Genomic DNA, 18,191 nt, shown 5'->3' with positions numbered 1-18,191 from the left:
CTTTCCTTCCTTCCTTCCTTTCTTCCTTCCTTCCTCCCTCCCTCCCTAACTTCCTCCCTTCCTCCTTCCCTCCCTTCCTCCCTCCCCCCCCCTCTCTCTCTCTCCCTTTTTCTTTCTTATTTTTGTCTACCTATGCCTTCCCCTTCTCCTTTGAAAAAGAAAAAAATTTCCTTGTAACAAAGTTGTTAAGCAAAACAAATTCAAATGTTGATTGCATCCAAAAATGTGTGTCTCCCGCGTTATGAGTTCATCTTTATCAGGAGGTAAGTTTTTCTCTGTGTCAAAATAGAAAAAAAAAACTTTTCCTAAATTTTCTTTTTCACAATTTGAAACTTCTTTAAGTTCTTCAGTCTGAACCAAACAGAACAAATCTAATCTTTTTTTTCCCAGTAAAAGCCCTTGTATAAACACAATATTTCTTTCACTTACTTATTTCAGAGCCTCCCATCCCAGAAATAGAATTTGTTGCAGTACACGGAGGTCCTTTACCACCCCTGAGTTTGTGGAAAGCAGAGGACAGAAATGGACCCATCAGGTCAGTAATTATGGCTTTTACACAGGTGCAAAATTACCCCTGTTAATCTGCTAGTACAATTGTTGTGTTAGGTTCAGTTAGACTTTTTGGTCTCCCAAGATTCTCTCATGTTTATTCAGAGTTGATATGTCTATCTGATGATGCGGTGAGTATATTTATTAAGAGTAGTTGGCTGGCATGGTTAGAGAATGGTACTAGTAATAAGGTCAGTGACCATAAGCACAGCAGTTCCCTTTTTGGTTCCATGGCCCCAAACAAACTTCACCTTTTAACCTTCTTGTCTTCCATCATGATAGAAATGATTGACCAAGAATGCTTAGTCAAAAGGTCTGGATCCATAAACAAAATAAAACAAACCCAAACCAAAAAAAAAAAAGAAAGAAAGAAAGAAAGAAAGAAAAGCCACCCATAGATAACTTGTAAAACATCCCTACTCGACAATCAGCCAAGAAGGCATGGTGGATGAGTTGCATGATGGCACATACCAAGAAGAGTGCCTAAAATGTAGCTGTTTAGATTTGCAGAATGTTTTGACATCATTCTTCTCCATCTCATGGGGTATACAATGATTTTCTCTGAGAAAGCCATTTAGATAATGAATTCTAATCTCCAGCAAGGATTATACATGATACTTGTCTGGGACAAGGCATCTGCGCATCCTTGGCAAGGTTTTGAAATCGTACTGGACCATTTTTACTGTTCAGCAGTGGCTTTAAGCCTTTGCTCTAAGACATGACATGACAACACAAAATAAATATCTAGGGACCATGGAGATGAGAATTTCTGACCATTAAGAATAACATTAAAATGTTTCCCATGTTGCACCTATCAAATTTTAAAGGCTCCCCCCACTCCAGGTTCACTTATCAGATGTAATACTACTTACTGTTATATTTTTTCTAACTGAAATAACTATGGATTTAAGTCTTAGCAAGACTATGGAGCCTTCTTCTGCATAGTTCTTCTAGTACTACGCCATGTCCCAAACCTCCTCTCTACCTCACACTCTTAAAGGTACCTTTCCTATTTCATTACCCTTCTCCAGGTTTTTCAACTTCCTTTTATATCTTGTCTTCCCCCAGTAGATTATAAGCATCTTGAGGGCAGGATTGGATCATAGATTTAGAGCTGAAAGGGACCTTGGAGGTCATCCAGAACAGAGGTGTTATATTTATAGTTCATGTGCTACTTTATAAGGAGCCTGCAAACTCTCATGTGGCCAGAACCTGATGAAAACTTCATTGAAAAATGTAAAAAAAAATAAAATATGGCTTAACGTATATAATATTAATTTTGGATTTTCTAAGTTAATATGTGTAAAGAGATCAGTTTCTTTATGAGTCTGACACCACTGATCTAATTCAGTCTCATTTTATATCTGGGGAAACTGAGGCTTGAGGTTTAAATGATTTTTACTCAAGATCACAAAGGTGGGACAAAGTCCTAAGATACCAGTTTTTTCTTTGTACCATTTTGCATCTTTGGCATGGGAGAACTGCTTTTCCACTAGACGAGACAGTCTTTGCCCAAAGATGCTTTAAATAAAGTTTTGTAGTCAATATTAAACTTGTATTTCATGAGAGAAACTGAGAACTAGATTTAGAGTCAAGGAGTCCAGAGTTCAACTGTTGCCTTTAATAGATATGATGTGATATTGAGCAAATCTCTTAACTATCCATTGCTCTGTAGCAGAAAAATTATGGACCTGCTTTAGTAGAAAGGCTCCTTATGCTCATGAAATCACAGGTCAGGTGAAAACCTCCCACAAAACAATCAATTAATCTGTACCGAGGGAGGGAGGTCCGAGACATCATCCTGGTCAATGTACTTCTTAATTTAGTGTCAAATTGCAAAGTTACTGGAAGGCATTTTAACAGGCTGCCAAGAAGTGTATGGAGGTGGAGTGTGTGTGTATGGAGAGCATTTCAACATCACAACACAAGGGAGGAAATGTTTGCAGGTACCAATGTGACATTTGAGCCAAAGGATTACTTATTATGCCAGTTACAGAAAAAAAAATTAACCATTCACAGCTTTGGCTGTTTGCCTTCGTGCCTCCTGGTTCTTTCTGAAGAGAAGTAGAACTGTGTGACCAATGATAGGAGCCTGAAGGAGAGGTAGAATTAAGACTAGATGGCATAGTGGATGGAACATTGGACTTAGGGTCAGGAAAATATGAGTTTGAATCTTGCCTCACACACTTATGGACTGTGCCAATTCTGGGCAAGTCACTTAATCCCTGTCTGCCTCAGTTTTCTTATTTGTAAAATGGGAATAATAATAACTCCTACCTCGCAGAGTTGTTTTGAAGATCAAATGAGATTAGCGATTTGCAAACTTTAAAGCAGTATATAAATGCTAGCTATTATTATGATTAAAGACAGCAGCTTCACTTGACCAACTTGGCATTGCCTGCCCTGTAAGAATGGCAATCAGTGGACACAATCCTGGTGCAGGGTTGCTGAGAAGCCATTTCCTATAGTTTATACAATAAAAATGAGTGTAATACCAAGTTGTATAAAGGATAGAAGACTTGGACTTAGAATTAGGAAGACCCAAATTCAATCCCCATCCCCATATACTCACCATATGACTGTAGGCAAGTCACTTAACCTCAGTTAGCTTCAGTTTCCTCATCTGTAAACCGGGGATAACAATAGCACTTATACCTCACAGTGTTCTCATGAGGCTCACAAGTCATAAGAGATGTAAAGCTCTTTGTAAGGCCAGTGTCTACAATATTTTTGTGCTTTTCCATTCTCTTCTCCCTTCCCTCTACCCCTTCAAAAACTTAATTGCAAACTGGATTTATATATATCTATGATTATGTAGTATATATTTGCTAAGGGCCCATATTCTTGTTTTCTTTTTCAATATGAGTGCAAAATTACAAATTTTATTCATGTAATCCATAGCTTATGAGAAAAAATTTGCAAAGGTGTTTTATACTTTTACATTTTACACTTTGGAATGCAACTGAACTATCAGTTCTCATTATAGTGTAGATTTATATGGTACTTAATAGTTACAAAAGAGTTTCTTTAAGTGCCCACTCAATAGTCCCGTTTTTTATGGAAGAGGAAACTGAAGTCCAAAGGGAACTATCCAAGGTCATTTAGCCAGTTAAATGGCAGAGCTAAGACCCAGGTCTTAGGGTTCCAACTCCAGGGATCTTTTTGAATTCTTATAGGCTTAATGAATTTTTAAAATCACTGTGTTCTTTAAAAAAAAAACAAAAAAAAAACAACAATGTGTTCCACACATCTGGAGCTGATTTCAATGCTGTGCTTCTCATTATTATTGATATTGAGATTTTATCTGTACTTCCTGCTGGTAAATTGTGTATTAGTTGGTTGGATAGAGAATTAATTCTAATAGCTAAATATGATATCAAAAATATTGTGTCTGCTTTGGGGTATTTTGTAGTGTCTGCAATTAAAGCAGGAATTTTTCTGTCCCATAAGTCATATAAGTTACATAAACATGACATTTTACTTTTCTAGACTTTTCTTTCCTCTCAAAGAGGATGTTGCCTGGATTTACATTGCTCCCATTCCTACTCAGTCCTTTGAAAGAATCTGGACAGAATTTAGCAGTTAATCAGAAATTAGCATGGCAGTAAGAGGGACAGGATTTTTAGTCCTTAAAGTTGCTTGGTTTAAAGCAGTGGTTCCCAATCTTTTTTGGCCTACTGCCCCCTTTCCAGAAAAAATATTACTTAGCCCCCTGGAAATTAATTTTCTTTAAATTTTAATAGCAATTAATAGGAAAGATAAATGCACCTGTGGCCATCACCTCCACTCTGGATCACTGCAGCACCCAACAGAGGGCGGTAGCGCCCACTTTGGGAATCACTGGTTTATAGAGATTAAATGACTTGTAGACTCACAAAATCAGAGGTAAGGCTTGAATCAGAATCTTGCTGACTCATGCTGTTTTTTCTCTCGTCTGAGAATCCATGTGATTAGCTAGTTCCTTTTTGAAGAATTTGGCAATTAGCTGCCCTTCTTAAATATAATTCAGAATTAAGAGCACAGGGTTTGGTATCAGAAGATCTGAATTTGAATCCCATTTGTGTTATATGAACCGTGACAAGCCACTTATTTAATCCCTTTGGGCCTCAGTTTCTTCATTTGTAAAATGAGGAGATTGAATTCATGATCTCAAAGGTCTCTTCCTTTTCTAATTCCTGTGATTGTCTGCTTTCAAGGAACTTTGCTGTTAGTTTTTCAGCTGTGTCCAATTCTTCATAACTCCATAGACAATAGCTATCCAGGGATTTTTCTTGGCAAGGACACCGAGGTTTTTTACCATGTCCTTCTCCAGTGGATCTTTTATCAGGTAGAGGTTAAGTGGCTTGCTCAGGATCACACAGCTAGGAAGTGCCTGAGGCTAAATTTGATCTCAGGACTTCCAGACTTTAGGTCCAGCACTCTGTCCACTGAGCCACTTAGCTGCCTCCTAGGCATATAGAGTTGTTTTTTTTAAACTCTTACCTTCTACTTTAGAATCAATACTGTGTATTGGCTCCAAGGCAGAAGAGTGGTAAGAGCTGGGCAATGGGGGTTAAGGGACTTGCCCAGGGTTACACAGCTAGGAAGTATCTGAGGTCAGATTTGACCTCAGGACCTCCCATCTCTAGACCTGGTTCTCAATCCAATGAGCTACCCAGCTGCCACCCCCCCCATATAGAGTTTAAGTGACTTGGCCAGGGTGACACAACTAGCCTGAGGCTGGATCTGAACTCAGGTCTTCCTGTCTCTAGTCCCAGTGCTCTTAACCACTGAGCCACAGCTGCCTCCCCTTCCAGTAAATTCCCTGCCCTTCTTTATAATAGGACTCTTTTCTCAGACCAAACAAAATATAATTAATGAATTAATGCTTGCTAAAGGTCAGTATTTTTGTTTTCTTATTTTAGTGTTATCAGCATCTACAGAGCAGATCAGTGGCTATGACAGGGGTTCGTGTTGGACAATATAAGTGCAAAAATGCATATTTTTTGTAAAAATATACAGACAAATTCATAAAACTCTCCCAGTGTTTGATATCAGAATACACTTTGGTTTCCATTCACAAGATGGTAGGAATCTTATTCGTTGTTTTTAGAAATAATGCCTGGATTTTTCTGAGCCCTCAAAATATGTTTGGTCTAATAAGACCAGATGGGTCTTTGGTCTGATGTGTGCTTTTCTGTTTAATTCTAGTTCCTACCAAGTGTTGGTGCTACCCTTGGCTCTCCGAAGCACATTTCCCTGTGATTCTATACAGGATACCACTTTCTTTAGCAATGGCTCAAGTACCAGTGGTTATGTGGCTGCAGAATTCCTGGCCAAAGACGTCTCTGATGTCCAAGAGATCTCCCTTGGAGACAGACTATACTACGGGAAGTTTTATAATGCACCCTTGAAACCAAGAAATGATTACTGCATTATAGTGAGAATCATCAGTAAATGGAATCAGGTACATTCAGAGTCCTTGAAAATTGTGACTTTTATTCCCAGAAAGTCTAAATTCTTTGGGATTTTTGGGGGTGGTCAGTTAAACTTTGTTAGCTTTGTTTTCATATCACCTTAATTTCTGAGTATAGTCCTCACCTCTAGTGGCAATCCACCTTTTATATCAAAGAAGAATAAAGGAGGAAAAAAGCAATTTAGCAAAATTAACCAATGTTTCAACTGAATCTGAAAGTGGTTTTTGTTGTTGTTGTTTTGTTTTGTTTTTAGAATCAATATATAGTTTTGATTCTAAAGTGGAAGATAAGGGTTTAAAAAAAATACTAAGTATTGGTTCCAAGGCAGAAGAGCAGTAAGGGCAATGGGTATTAAATGACTTGTCCAGGGTCACACAGCTGAGAAGTGTCTGAGGCCAGATCTGAACTCAGAAATCTTCCTGACTCCAGACCTGACACTCTTTTTTACTTTGACACTGAACTGGGTCACCCAGCTGCCCTGTCCACCTAGCTGCCCCACATTGCACAAAATACCTTCAAGGGCTGAGGTACTGGAAGAAGGCAGGAATAATCGAGTCCTCTTTCTAAGTTGGGAATATAATGAAGCCTTTTTCTTCCTCTCCGAGCTTTTCATTTAATATTGTGGGCAAAGTTGCCACCTTCTAGACCCCCCAAAAGCCAAAAGAAGACAAGAACACAGTACTAAACATTTCTGTTCACTGCCTACCTGTGGAAATGGACAGTAATAGATCTCGTCATACTTACTCTGTGGTCAGCCTTACTACTTAGCCTGGAAATGAAGAGTCAATGGGGGTCATCTATTATTGGGTCTTTACTGTATAATGTGGTTGTTAGGTATGTCCTAGGATCTTGGATTTAGGGCCCAGAAGCTATCTAGTTCAACCTCTCTCATTTTACAGATAAGGAGCCTAAGGATCAGAGAGGTTAAATGAATTATCCAAGGTCAAACAGTAACCAGAAGAGCCAAATTTCAGACTCAGATCCTCTGGTTCAGATCCAGTTCTCTTTGTATGGCACCATGCTACCTCCCTCGGAAATTTGGCAGCTATAAGTTATAATAGGATGGTCAGAAATGCCTTTTACCTTTCAGCTTCAGGGAGCTGGGGCGTGAATTATCCAAGATTTGAATTTGTACATGGAGCTGGACTCCTTCTTTTAAACCCTAGACTTCCACAGTTCTGAGAAGAAAACTGAAGGAGTTGTGAACATGAGCAATACTTTCATTACGAATGCCAAAGGAATGTAGGGCATTTTGAAGAGAAGTTAAATTTGAGAAGTGAATAATTTGATATGAAGATGGTAGGAGAACAGGATGTAATGTGGCTTTCTGAACTATTGCTTCATATACTGGAATGTCGGGTGCCTGGAAAGGATGGAATACATCCAGAAAGAGAACTTGGAACCTTGATGGTCTGATTTAAGAGAGCTTTAAGCTGAAAAATGAGGGGAAGGGTGAAAGGGATCAGATTCAACCAGATTCATCTCTGAGGTCCCTTCTAATTCTGAAGTTCAACAATTCAACATATCTAGTATTTATTAACAATGTCTAATATGAGAGGCAGCTTGGCGACTCAGTAAGTAGAGAGCCTGGCCTGGAATCAGGATGATTTGGGTTTAAATCTGGTCTCAGACACTTGTTAGCTGTGTGATCCCGAGCAAGTCACTTATCAGTCTTCTGCCTTGGAATTGATGCTTAGTATTGATTCTAAGATAGAAGGTAAGATTTATTTTTTAATGGCCTGCTATCGAGGTACCATGCTAGGCACTAGAGATGCAAAACCAAAATAGACATGCCTTCAAGGTTATGGCATGGACACTGATAAGTACATGGGAGGTAAATATACATGACCTCACTGGTGGATAGGCCAGTAGACTTGGTTTCTAGAATCAGTCAGTAAGCATTTATTTTATTTTGAACCCTTACCTTCCATCTTAAAATCAATATTATATATTGGTTCCAAGGCAGAAGAATGGTACGGGTTAGGCAGTGAGGGTTAAGTGACTTGCCAAGGGTGACACAAATAAGAAGTGTCTTAGGTCAGATTTGAACCCAGGACTTCCTACCTGGTTCTCAATCTACTGAGCTACCTAGCTATCCCCTCAGTAAGCATTCATTAAGTGACTCCTATAGGCTAAGCCCTGTGCTATGTGTTGAGGATAGAAATAAGAAAAAGGAAAATAGTCTGTCCCCAAGGATTTTACAATCTAATGGAGGAAGGTCACCTACAAAAGAAAGATGAAAAGTCAGGATGGATGAGAAGTAGTGGAATCCATTTCAAGGAGTGCAGCTGGTAGGAAATAAAGAGTTTGTGGGTCTGTGAATCCTCTTGAAATGGAGGCTTTGGGAGAGATTCATAGCTCTGCCTTCCAGTCCTTCCATCAGAAGGTCAGAGGGCATTGAAGATCTGGAAGACCTGGATTCAAATCCCATCTTGGGCATTTACTAGCTATATGGCACTTAACCTCTTTGTTCCTTATCTTCTTTTCATAAAATGATGAGTTTGGCTTTATGGCCTCTAAAGTCTCTGTTAACTATGTATATGTGATCTTTTCCTCCTATGAACCTAAGGCCATTAGGTGGGGAACTTGGATCCACTCGGATGGCAAATTTATCATCTTCCCACAGTATCAAATGAAAATGAGATAAGAGAGAGGCTTCACCAGGCAGAGGGCCTGATAATTCCTGCCTTCTTGAAATTTGGGAAGAGGCAATGAGGAGGAAGAAAAGTTTTGTGAGTCTGATTTTCTTTCTTCCACCAATTCCAAATGGAGAGCAGATCTGAATTTCCTTTTAACACCTTGGAGATCCTGGTGGTTGATCAGTAAGGACCTATCAAAAACCACCTGGTTGAGAACCATTCTGAAACCATCTTACAACCAACAGTTGTAAGGGTGGACCTGGCCATCGAGAGTCCATTTCTTAGAACTTGTTCAATATTCTCTGTCTAATGCATGTGGGTACATAGAAGCTGAGTAAGCCTCTTTCTGGAAATGTGTGACGCAATGTGAGGGCTTTGTTTCCTTTTGGCTTATTGTGTCTACTAGAAGACTCTGGCAGCAACACCATTTGTTGGACCTCTGATGGTTCTGCCAACCTTTTGCAACTCCCAGGGTTTTAACCTTTTGTATTCTATCTCTGATATTTTTTCACTCAAGATCATCAGGAATAAACAGAGAGAGGATCCTGGGTGGGGAGATAAGGCAGCTGGTGGCAGGTAGTCGACTGTTGCCATTTTTATAACAGCTTTCTCTCCTCCCACCTGGAGAACTATTGCATTTCTTATTTCACTTCTTGCCACCAGGGAAGAGAGCAAGTTTTCATCGGTTTAGACTTTTATATGCACACTCCGTTCTGGCTCATCAGCAAATTTAAAAGATTTTTTTCTTTTTTCTTTCTTTCTTCCTTTTTTTTTTTGTCACCACACAGTAAGCTGACAGGAAACAGAAAATACATATGCAAGTTGATGAGGAAGAGGGAAAGCAAGGTCCCTTATTATATAAATTAAGGAGTTTATCATACTTTCAGAGAATTCCAAGAGAAAGGATCCAATAGGCCCTTCCCTAAACATTTCCATGACCTCATGGATGCCATTCTGTGTGCCATTCCTGTACCAGTCTAAGCTACGAGACTGGGAAAATTGTTTTAACTCCTTAGGTCTTTATCTTCTCATCTCTAGAGGAAGATTGCAATAGGTTTTGACTACAGTTCTTTGGAGAGAGAGGGAGAAAGAGAGAGAGAGACAGACAGACAGACAGACAGACAGAGACAGAGAGACAGAGAGACAGAGAGACAGAGACAGAGAGACAGAGACAGACAGAGAGAGAGAGACAGAGAGGAAGGAAGAAAGGAAGGAAGGAAGGAAAAAATGTGTTTTTCTTGGCTTGTTTTGGTGGGTAAGATGATTATGTTATATTTTGGGAACAGGAAACTTGGGAAAACAAAGGTAATTCCTTCCATTTTGGTTAAAATAATAAGTGAAAATGCAGAAGAGAAAGAAATATTCAGAGAGTGGAATCATGAGATCTTGTATGAAGAGAAATGTTGGTTTATGATAACATAATCATTTCAGACAAAATTCAGTGCCAGAAATTAATTTGTCAAAGAGGTCAGATTAACAGCACTCAGAATGGACACTAAATGTAATTATAACCAGACACATTTGTAAGAATCTGGAGTCCCAAGAAAAATCAGATAAATTAAAAGTCAGTGACTGGCATAAGTTGGATTGATTATAATAACATGATTGTGAAATAGTATTGAATCGTTTCCCATATTCTTTAAGCCCTAACCCCACCCCTTTCCCCATTACACATTACCTCTTGGTTCTCGGGAAATGACTCTTACTTCACTGAAAGGACTGATGTCATAATATCCTGTAACATACAACATGAGGATTGCCAAAAATCAAAACTAAAAAAATTGGCCATAATATGACACATTAGAGAGAAGTAACTGGCTTGATGAAATCCTAGCTGACTGGCAATTCTGCATCCCCACTCCTCTCCACATCAGAATTTTTCCTGTATTATGACTTAGTCTCTTCTCCTTCTCTTCTAACTGCTAAATTCAGTGACCTACATTCTGCTCATGTCATTCTGTTTCAGGCATAAGTGACATTGCCAAACCACCGCCTCCTTCCAGAAATATTCTTGTCTTTTATCCTCCGTGAGACAGCCTTAAGTTGGGAAGACTCATCTTCCTAAGTTCAAATGTGGCCTCAGACACTTGCTAACTACATGACCCTGGGCAAATCATTAACCCTATTTACCTCAGTTTCCTCATCTGCAAAATGAACTGGAGAAGGAGATGGCAAACTATTCCAGTGCCTTTGCCAAGAAAACCCCAAATGGGGTCATGAAGACTCAGACACAACTGAAATGACTGGATAGCAATATCTTCCATGATGCTATACTTTCCCCTTTCACCTCTTATCATTAGGACTGTACAGTTATGTACTTGTTATGGGTTCACTTTGCTTCTGCCCCCAGAACTGCAAGTGTTTCCTAATGTTTTATCTTTGACCCTATTCTCCCGATAGGTGACTGCTAGCCCAGCCCCAATTTCAGGAGGGATTCCAGCCTTGCTCCCCATCTCTCCTGATTTGACTCCCCAGCCTTCTCATGTTCAACAATTGCCTTGCCCTCCCATGGGTGGGCATCCCATCCATCTGTTCCAGCTTCTCTTTCTGTATTAACCCCCCCCTTTCCCCCCATTGAAATAAAAGATCCTTGTGAATAGGATCTATTGCTTATATATGTATGCTCCCTACCCCGCTCCACCTTAGTATTGCATCCTAATCCTGACTTTTGTCTTGCTGCGGGACTTTCATGATCTTCTAGAAGGGAGAGTGAGGCTGCCCACATTTTGCAACTCTGCCTCATTGAAATTCAATTTACTCATCAGTCAAGATATCTCCTGGGATGTCATTGGTGTTCTTTAAAAAGGAAGAATGAAGGGCTAGTTAGGTGGCACAGTAAACAGAGTGCTAGGTTCTGGAGTTGGGAGGACCTGGGTTCAAATCCGGCCTCAGATACTTCCCAGCTGTGTGACCCTGGGCAAGTCATTTGACCCCCATTGCCCACCCTTACCACTCTTCCACCAAGGAGCCAATACACAGAAGTTAAGGGCTAAAAAACAAATAAATAAATAAATAAACAAATAAATGTTCCATGTACCTTAGGCATTTTCTTATTCCTCTCTCCTATTTTCCTCCATTATCCCATTTATCTCCTCAGTTCATTTTCCTATCCCATCTTTACTTGTGGAAATCCTATCAAAGCCTTTGAAGCCTAGCTAAAGTGCTAACTATGCCCCTTAGTTATCCCAACTGCTAATGACCTCTTTTTCCTTAGAAGTCATACCATAACACTTTGTACCTCTCTCATGGAAGGAAAGGGAAGAAACATTTGTATAGCACCTGTTGTGGTCCAGCCAGGGTGCTAAGTGCTTTACAAATATGAACTCATTTGATTTTTCACAACAATTCTTTGAGGCAGGTGCTTATTGTCATCCCCATTTTGCAGCTGAGCCAGGTGAGGAAGAGGTTGAATGACTTTCTCAGGGTTACACAGCTAATCAGAATCTGAGGTGGGATTTGAACTCAGATTTTCCATATTCCAAGCTTAGTACTTTATCTACTACTGAGTCACCTGGCTGAGTTTACCCAATTCTTTATTTTATATTTATTTGATCAGGACCAAAGGGTTTACAGATTTTCAGCTACCTTCTCTCTTCCTTCTTTGTGAAGCTTAGCCATGAAGTCCTTTACAGACTTATTTTCTCCTTAACTTCTTTTCACTGTCTTGTGAGGCAAAATATCACATCATTCCCCTGTTGTGTTTTTCAAATGAGCGAATACTCCCAAATGGTGCTACCCCTGGCCTCCAAGTTTCACTACGTGCCAAAGAGATCATGAATTTGCCAGTTCAAGGCCGTTTCTGTGCTATTTGGGCCTCGAAATAGCAGCTTCAGTTAAATATATCTAAGAAATTATGATAAAATCATTGCCTTGACTTTCAACCATTTCCTGTTTTTCTGAATACTTAGGCAGGATGGGTTGTAATTTCTCCATTCTCATCTTTATCTCTTTTTCTAATTGGGTATTGATGGTGACCTTTATTCTCATCAGTCTAAGACACATGGACATTTCTTGCCTATCAGGATATAGTCTTTATGTGTGAGAGTGTGTGTGTGTGTGTGTGTGTGTGTGTGTGTGTGTGTGAGAGAGAGAGAGAGAGAGAGAGAGAGAGAGAGAGAGAGAGAGAGAGGAGAGAAGAGAGAGAGTGTTCAGTGCCCCATAAAAGTCCTTCCTTATTTCTCAAAGATTATGCTAACAAAACAAGTTCTTGCAGGTTCTTCCAAAGTGGAAATACTTCAAATATGATTCTGGCGATATTGTACATAATATGTTAACCATCTGTACTTTGGAGTCCAGTATCTCTTCAATATCTTTTTTCTTCTCGTACTCCTCTCATCTTCCCCTGGATAATCTCTTGCTGAAACAGAAAAAACAAGGAGCCATAAAGATAATCAAATCTTTTGTCCTGCTGCAAAGTATTAAAAAAAAGAGAAATTCTATGAAGAATTTAATGAGATTTTCCAACAAAGTTCATGTATACTTTAATATTCCAATGGTTTCAGTGCAGAGATAGTTATAAGAGGAGATTTTTTCAAACTGCCTTAAGATTTATGGTTTAAAAAATCCAAATAACCACAAAAATGGAAATATAGATTATCAAAGAGTAGAAAAACAAACCTGTAAACAAATAAAAAACTCATTGAATTGGAAAATGGGATGGTTGTTTGAAATAACTAATAAAACAGAAAAATCATTAGCTAATTTAATTAAAAAAAACAAACAAAAGGAAAACTAGACAGCTAGGTGACTCAGTAAATAGAGAGTCAGGCCTCCAGACAGGAGGTCCTGGAATGAAATCTGGCCTCAGACACTTTAATTAGGTGATCCTGGGCAAGTCACTTAACACTAATTACCTAATCCTTAATACTCTTCTGCCTTAGAATCAATACTAAGGGGGGAGGGGACAGCTGGGTGGCTCTGTGGACTGAGAGCCAGGCCTAAAGATGGGAAGTCCTGGGTTCAAATCTAGTCTCAGACGCTTCCTAGCTATGTGACCCTGGGCAAGTCACTTAGCCCGACTGCCTGGCCCTTACCAATCTTCTGCCTTAGAACCAATACATAGTAAAGGTTTTAAAAAAAAAAAAGAAACAATACTAAGACATAAGGTAAGAATTATTTTAAAAAAATAAAGGAAACAAAATGACCAAAGAAAAGGAGTATTCATAACCAATGAAAACTCATGGAAATTGTTGGAAATCATTTTGTCTAATTATATGTCAGCAAAATTGATTCTTAAATGAATGAGATACATATTGAGAAAATATAAAATATCTAAGTTAAAAGGTTGGGCAGTTTGGTGGTATAGTGGATAGAGTGTCAGGAAGACTCATCTTCCTGAGTTCAAATCTGACCTTAGACACTTAAGACTTAAGTTCAAATCTGACACTCAGACACACAGAAGCTGTGTGATTCTGGGCAAATCACATAATCTCATTGGCCTCAGTTTCTTTATCTGTTAAATGAGCCGGAGAAAGAAATGGCATGCCCCCCCCCCCCCAGTGTCTATTCCAAGAAAAAGCCAGATGGAGTCATGAAGAGTCAGACAAGACTGAAATGACTGAACAAGGTTAAGAGAGTGAAAAATAGAAAATTTAAACAACTCGGCCTTAGACAAAAGAAATTGATGGACCATAAAATCACAAAGGAGATGATTATAGGCCCAGATAGATTTACAAGTGAAGCCTATCAAATATTCAAAGAATAATTAACTCTGATGTTATATAATTTGCAAAAATAGATTTTTAAAAGTATCCTATGAGACTCTTTTTATGAGACAAATTTGATTCTGATACCCGAACTAGATGCAGAGCAAGGAGAGAAAGGAGATTATAGACATGTCTCTAATGAATATATGTAAAAATATTGGATAAAATATTAATAATGGATTCAGAAACATCAAAAATTCATTCACTTTAACCATGTCAGCTTAAAATGCAAGGTTGTCTCAATATTATAAAAATAATAAACATAATTAGTTATACTATCAATAAAATGAATGCAATAATTTATGGTATCAAATGATAAAATAAAACATTTATTTCTATTAAAAGTCAAACAGGCATTTTTAAGCACTTGGTATATGCCATGTCCTGGGCAGCACTGGATATTCAAATACAAAAAATAGAGCAATGTCTTCCCTCAAAGGACTTACATTCTAATGATAGTGTTAATAAAAACATATATAAGTAGAGGAAGAATAAATGCAAAATAAATGCATGGGGCAGCTGGATGGCACAAGGGGTAGAGTACTGGGCCTGGAGGTCAGTAAGACCTGAGTTCAAATGTGACCTCAGAGGCTATCTAGCTATGAGGCCAACAAATCACTTGAAAATATTTGCCTCAGTTTCTTCATCTGTAAAATGAGCCAGAGAAGGAAATGGGAAACCACTCTAATATTTTTGCTAAGAAAACTCCAAATGCACTAAGATCAAAACAGATACCTGACCTTGACATAAAGTGAGATATCATAAGCAAATCAGAAGAGCAAAGTGCACATAATGCCTATTGGAACTATGGATAAGAGAGGCATTTATTTATAAACAAGAGAGAACATTGCGAGATATAAAATGGATAATTTCAATTATATTAAATTAAAAAGGTTTTGTACAAATAAAGCTAATGTTACCAAGATTAGAAGAAGAGCAGAAAATTGAGGAGGGGGAGTTTTTATAGGCAGTTTCTCAGATAGAGGTTTCATATCTAAAATATATGGAGAACTTCATCATTGAGCCATTCTTCAACTGGTAACAGGTCAAAAGATATGAACAGATAGTTGTTGGATGAAGAAACCAAAGTCATATATAGGCATATGAAAATCTGCTCTAAATCATTAGTGATTAGAGAAATGCAAATCAAAACTTTTCAGATCGGCTAAATCAGGGGTCAGCAGTGTATGGCTCTTGAGCCATATCTGGCTCTTTTGAAGGCCAGATACGGCTCTTTCTGCAGGAGCCATAAAGTCAATTTTTTTTTCCAGGCGCTGTTACAGGAGCGGCACTGTGAGCACTGTACGGCTGTCACGAAATTACATTTTAAAAAATGTGGCGTTTATGGCTCTCACAGCCAAAAAGGTTACCGACCCCTGGGCTAAATGATAGAAAGGACAAAATGAAAAATGTTGGAAGGAATATGAATAAAAGAGGACACTAATACACTGTTGGTGGAACTGTGACTGATCTAACCATCTTGGAGAGCAATCTCATATTAAGCCCAGACCATTATAAAATGGTGTATACCCTTAAACCTATTAATACCACTGTTGGGTCTATTTCCTAAAGAGATCAGGGAAAAAGGAAAAGAACCTATATGTTCCAAAATATTTATAGCAGCTCTCCTTGTGGTACCAGAGACCTGGAAATTAAGGAAATGTCCATTAGTTGGGGAATGGCTGAACAAGTTGTGAATATATGATTGTGATGGAATATTACTGCACTATAAGAAATGATAAGTGGGTTAATTTTTTAAAAGCAGCTTGGAAATGCCTACATGAAATTATGAAGAATAAAATGAATAAAACCAAGAGAACATTATATGGAACTACAGAATTAATGTTTGAATAAAAACTTGCAAATGTCCACCTCCAAAGAAAGTACTGATAAATAGAAACTTAAAAGACATAATTTATATATATATATATGTATATATATATAAATAAATTTTTTGTTAGATGATAACTTCTATGGTGTTGGGAGGGGAGAAATGAAGTGAGACATCTGGGAATTTTAATGTAACCAACAAACAAATAATTTAAAAAAAAAGTAAAGTCCAAATGGGACCATGAAGAGTCAGATATAACTGAATTGTCAGGAGTGGTGAAAATACATGGACATTTAAATATAAAGTAGTTAGGGAGAAAGGAGAACAAGAGTTTGTGGGAGGGATTAGAAAAGGTAGATGAAGGTCCTTGAGCTATATCTTGAAGGAAGAGAAGACTCCTTTGAAGCAGATGGGAGAGGGAATGTTATTTCAGTTATAGGACTAGACAATGCAAAGTCAAGGTGATCAGAGAGAGAGCTGTATGTGAGGAATAGAGAGAAGGAAAATCTGGCTGGATTGCAGAAGGTAAGAAGTTGAGTGGAAAGGTAGATTGTGATGAGCTTTAAAAGTTAAAAGATATGTTTATACTTTTATCCTAGAGGCAACAAGGAACCTCTGGAGTTTATTGAGTAGGATATGGACTCAAGGAAAATTACCAGAACATAGAATGAAATAAGGAGAGATTTGGGATGGGGAGGCCAATTGTGAGGTACTTTGGATGGTCAAGGAAAGAGAGGATAAGAACTTAGACAAAGGTAGTGAGAAGAGTAAAGGGGTCCAATGAGCAAGATAGTGTAGAGATAAAAACAATGAGATTTGGCTGCTGACTGGATATATGAGATGACGGAGAATAAGGAGATGAGTATGATACTAAAGTTATAATGGCACTTTCCATATGATAGGGAAGTATGGAAGAATCATGGGTATTTTGCAAGTGGAATTAGGAGGAAAGTTTTGAGTTCTTTGGACATATTAAGTTTGAGATGTATCTGGGATATCCAATTTGAAATGTCTAAAAGACAAATGGTGTTGTGAAATTGAAGCTCTATGCAGACTTTGGGGCTAAAGAGATAGATTTGGGAAGTTATCTACATGGAAATGATAATTAAAACATTTATAAATAAAGTCATTATATTTCAATTGATCAACAAAATATTAATAATAAACTAATCAATCATAAAACTATTAATAAATGGTCACAAAATTAATCAATCAACTGATTAATACAATTATTCATAATAAATCATTATTAAATTATTACTTAAATGATGAAGTCAGCAAAGAAGAGGACCAAGGATAGAGCCTTGTGGAACTCACAGTTAGGAAGAATGATGTGGATATTGACCAACAAATGAGATTAAACAATTAGGCAGTTATAAAGAAAAACTGGAGAAAGTAGTATGAAACTCAGAGGGGAAAATATTTAGGAGGTGAATATGGTTAATAATGGTGAATGCAGCAGAAAGGTCAAGAAGGATAAGGACTAAGAAAAGACCATTAGATCTGTCAATTAAGAGAACTTTGTGTCTATGGAAAGAATAATTTCACCTGAGTGATGGATGAGATTGGAAGCCAGATTGCAAAGGGTTGAGGAGTGAGCAAGAGAATGGGAACTATAGGCAATACGAATAGAAAATTTTTTCAGAGTTTGAGAAAGAGAGGAGAGTTTTAAAATGGTAACTTTTGGATATAGTTCAACTAGTGACTTTTTTTAAGGGCAAGAGAAATGTGGATATATTTGAAAGCAGTAGAGAAATTAGATATAAATAGTTCTACTGGTCAAAGAATATTTATTATTTTCTATGTGCTAGGCACCGAGTGACTTAGTGAAGTGCTAGAGAGAGCAAAAAAAAAAACCAAACCACAAAAACACAAAAAACATAAAAACCATAAAAACAAAACAATAGCCCCTGCTGCTAAGATTTGAACTCAGGCCTACTGTACCCATGACTATATATATATATATATATATATATATATATATATATATATATATATATATATATATATA

At 37.9% G+C, this 18,191-nt stretch overlaps 1 protein-coding gene across 1 annotated transcript in view; it reads left to right on the top strand.

Moving 5' to 3' along the window:
* Positions 1-18,191, top strand: part of SUSD1 (sushi domain containing 1) — a 312,394-nt gene that overhangs the window by 265,488 nt on the left and 28,715 nt on the right. The window contains exons 12-13 of the mRNA XM_044679157.1: positions 439-535; positions 5,740-5,995. Coding sequence (XP_044535092.1) covers positions 439-535; positions 5,740-5,995 — 353 coding nt within the window. The remainder of the gene's footprint in view (positions 1-438; positions 536-5,739; positions 5,996-18,191) is intronic.

Source organism: Gracilinanus agilis, chromosome 1, assembly GCF_016433145.1.
Source record: "Gracilinanus agilis isolate LMUSP501 chromosome 1, AgileGrace, whole genome shotgun sequence".
Lineage (NCBI taxonomy): Eukaryota > Metazoa > Chordata > Mammalia > Didelphimorphia > Didelphidae > Gracilinanus > Gracilinanus agilis.
This window is presented reverse-complemented; position numbering and strand designations above follow the sequence as displayed.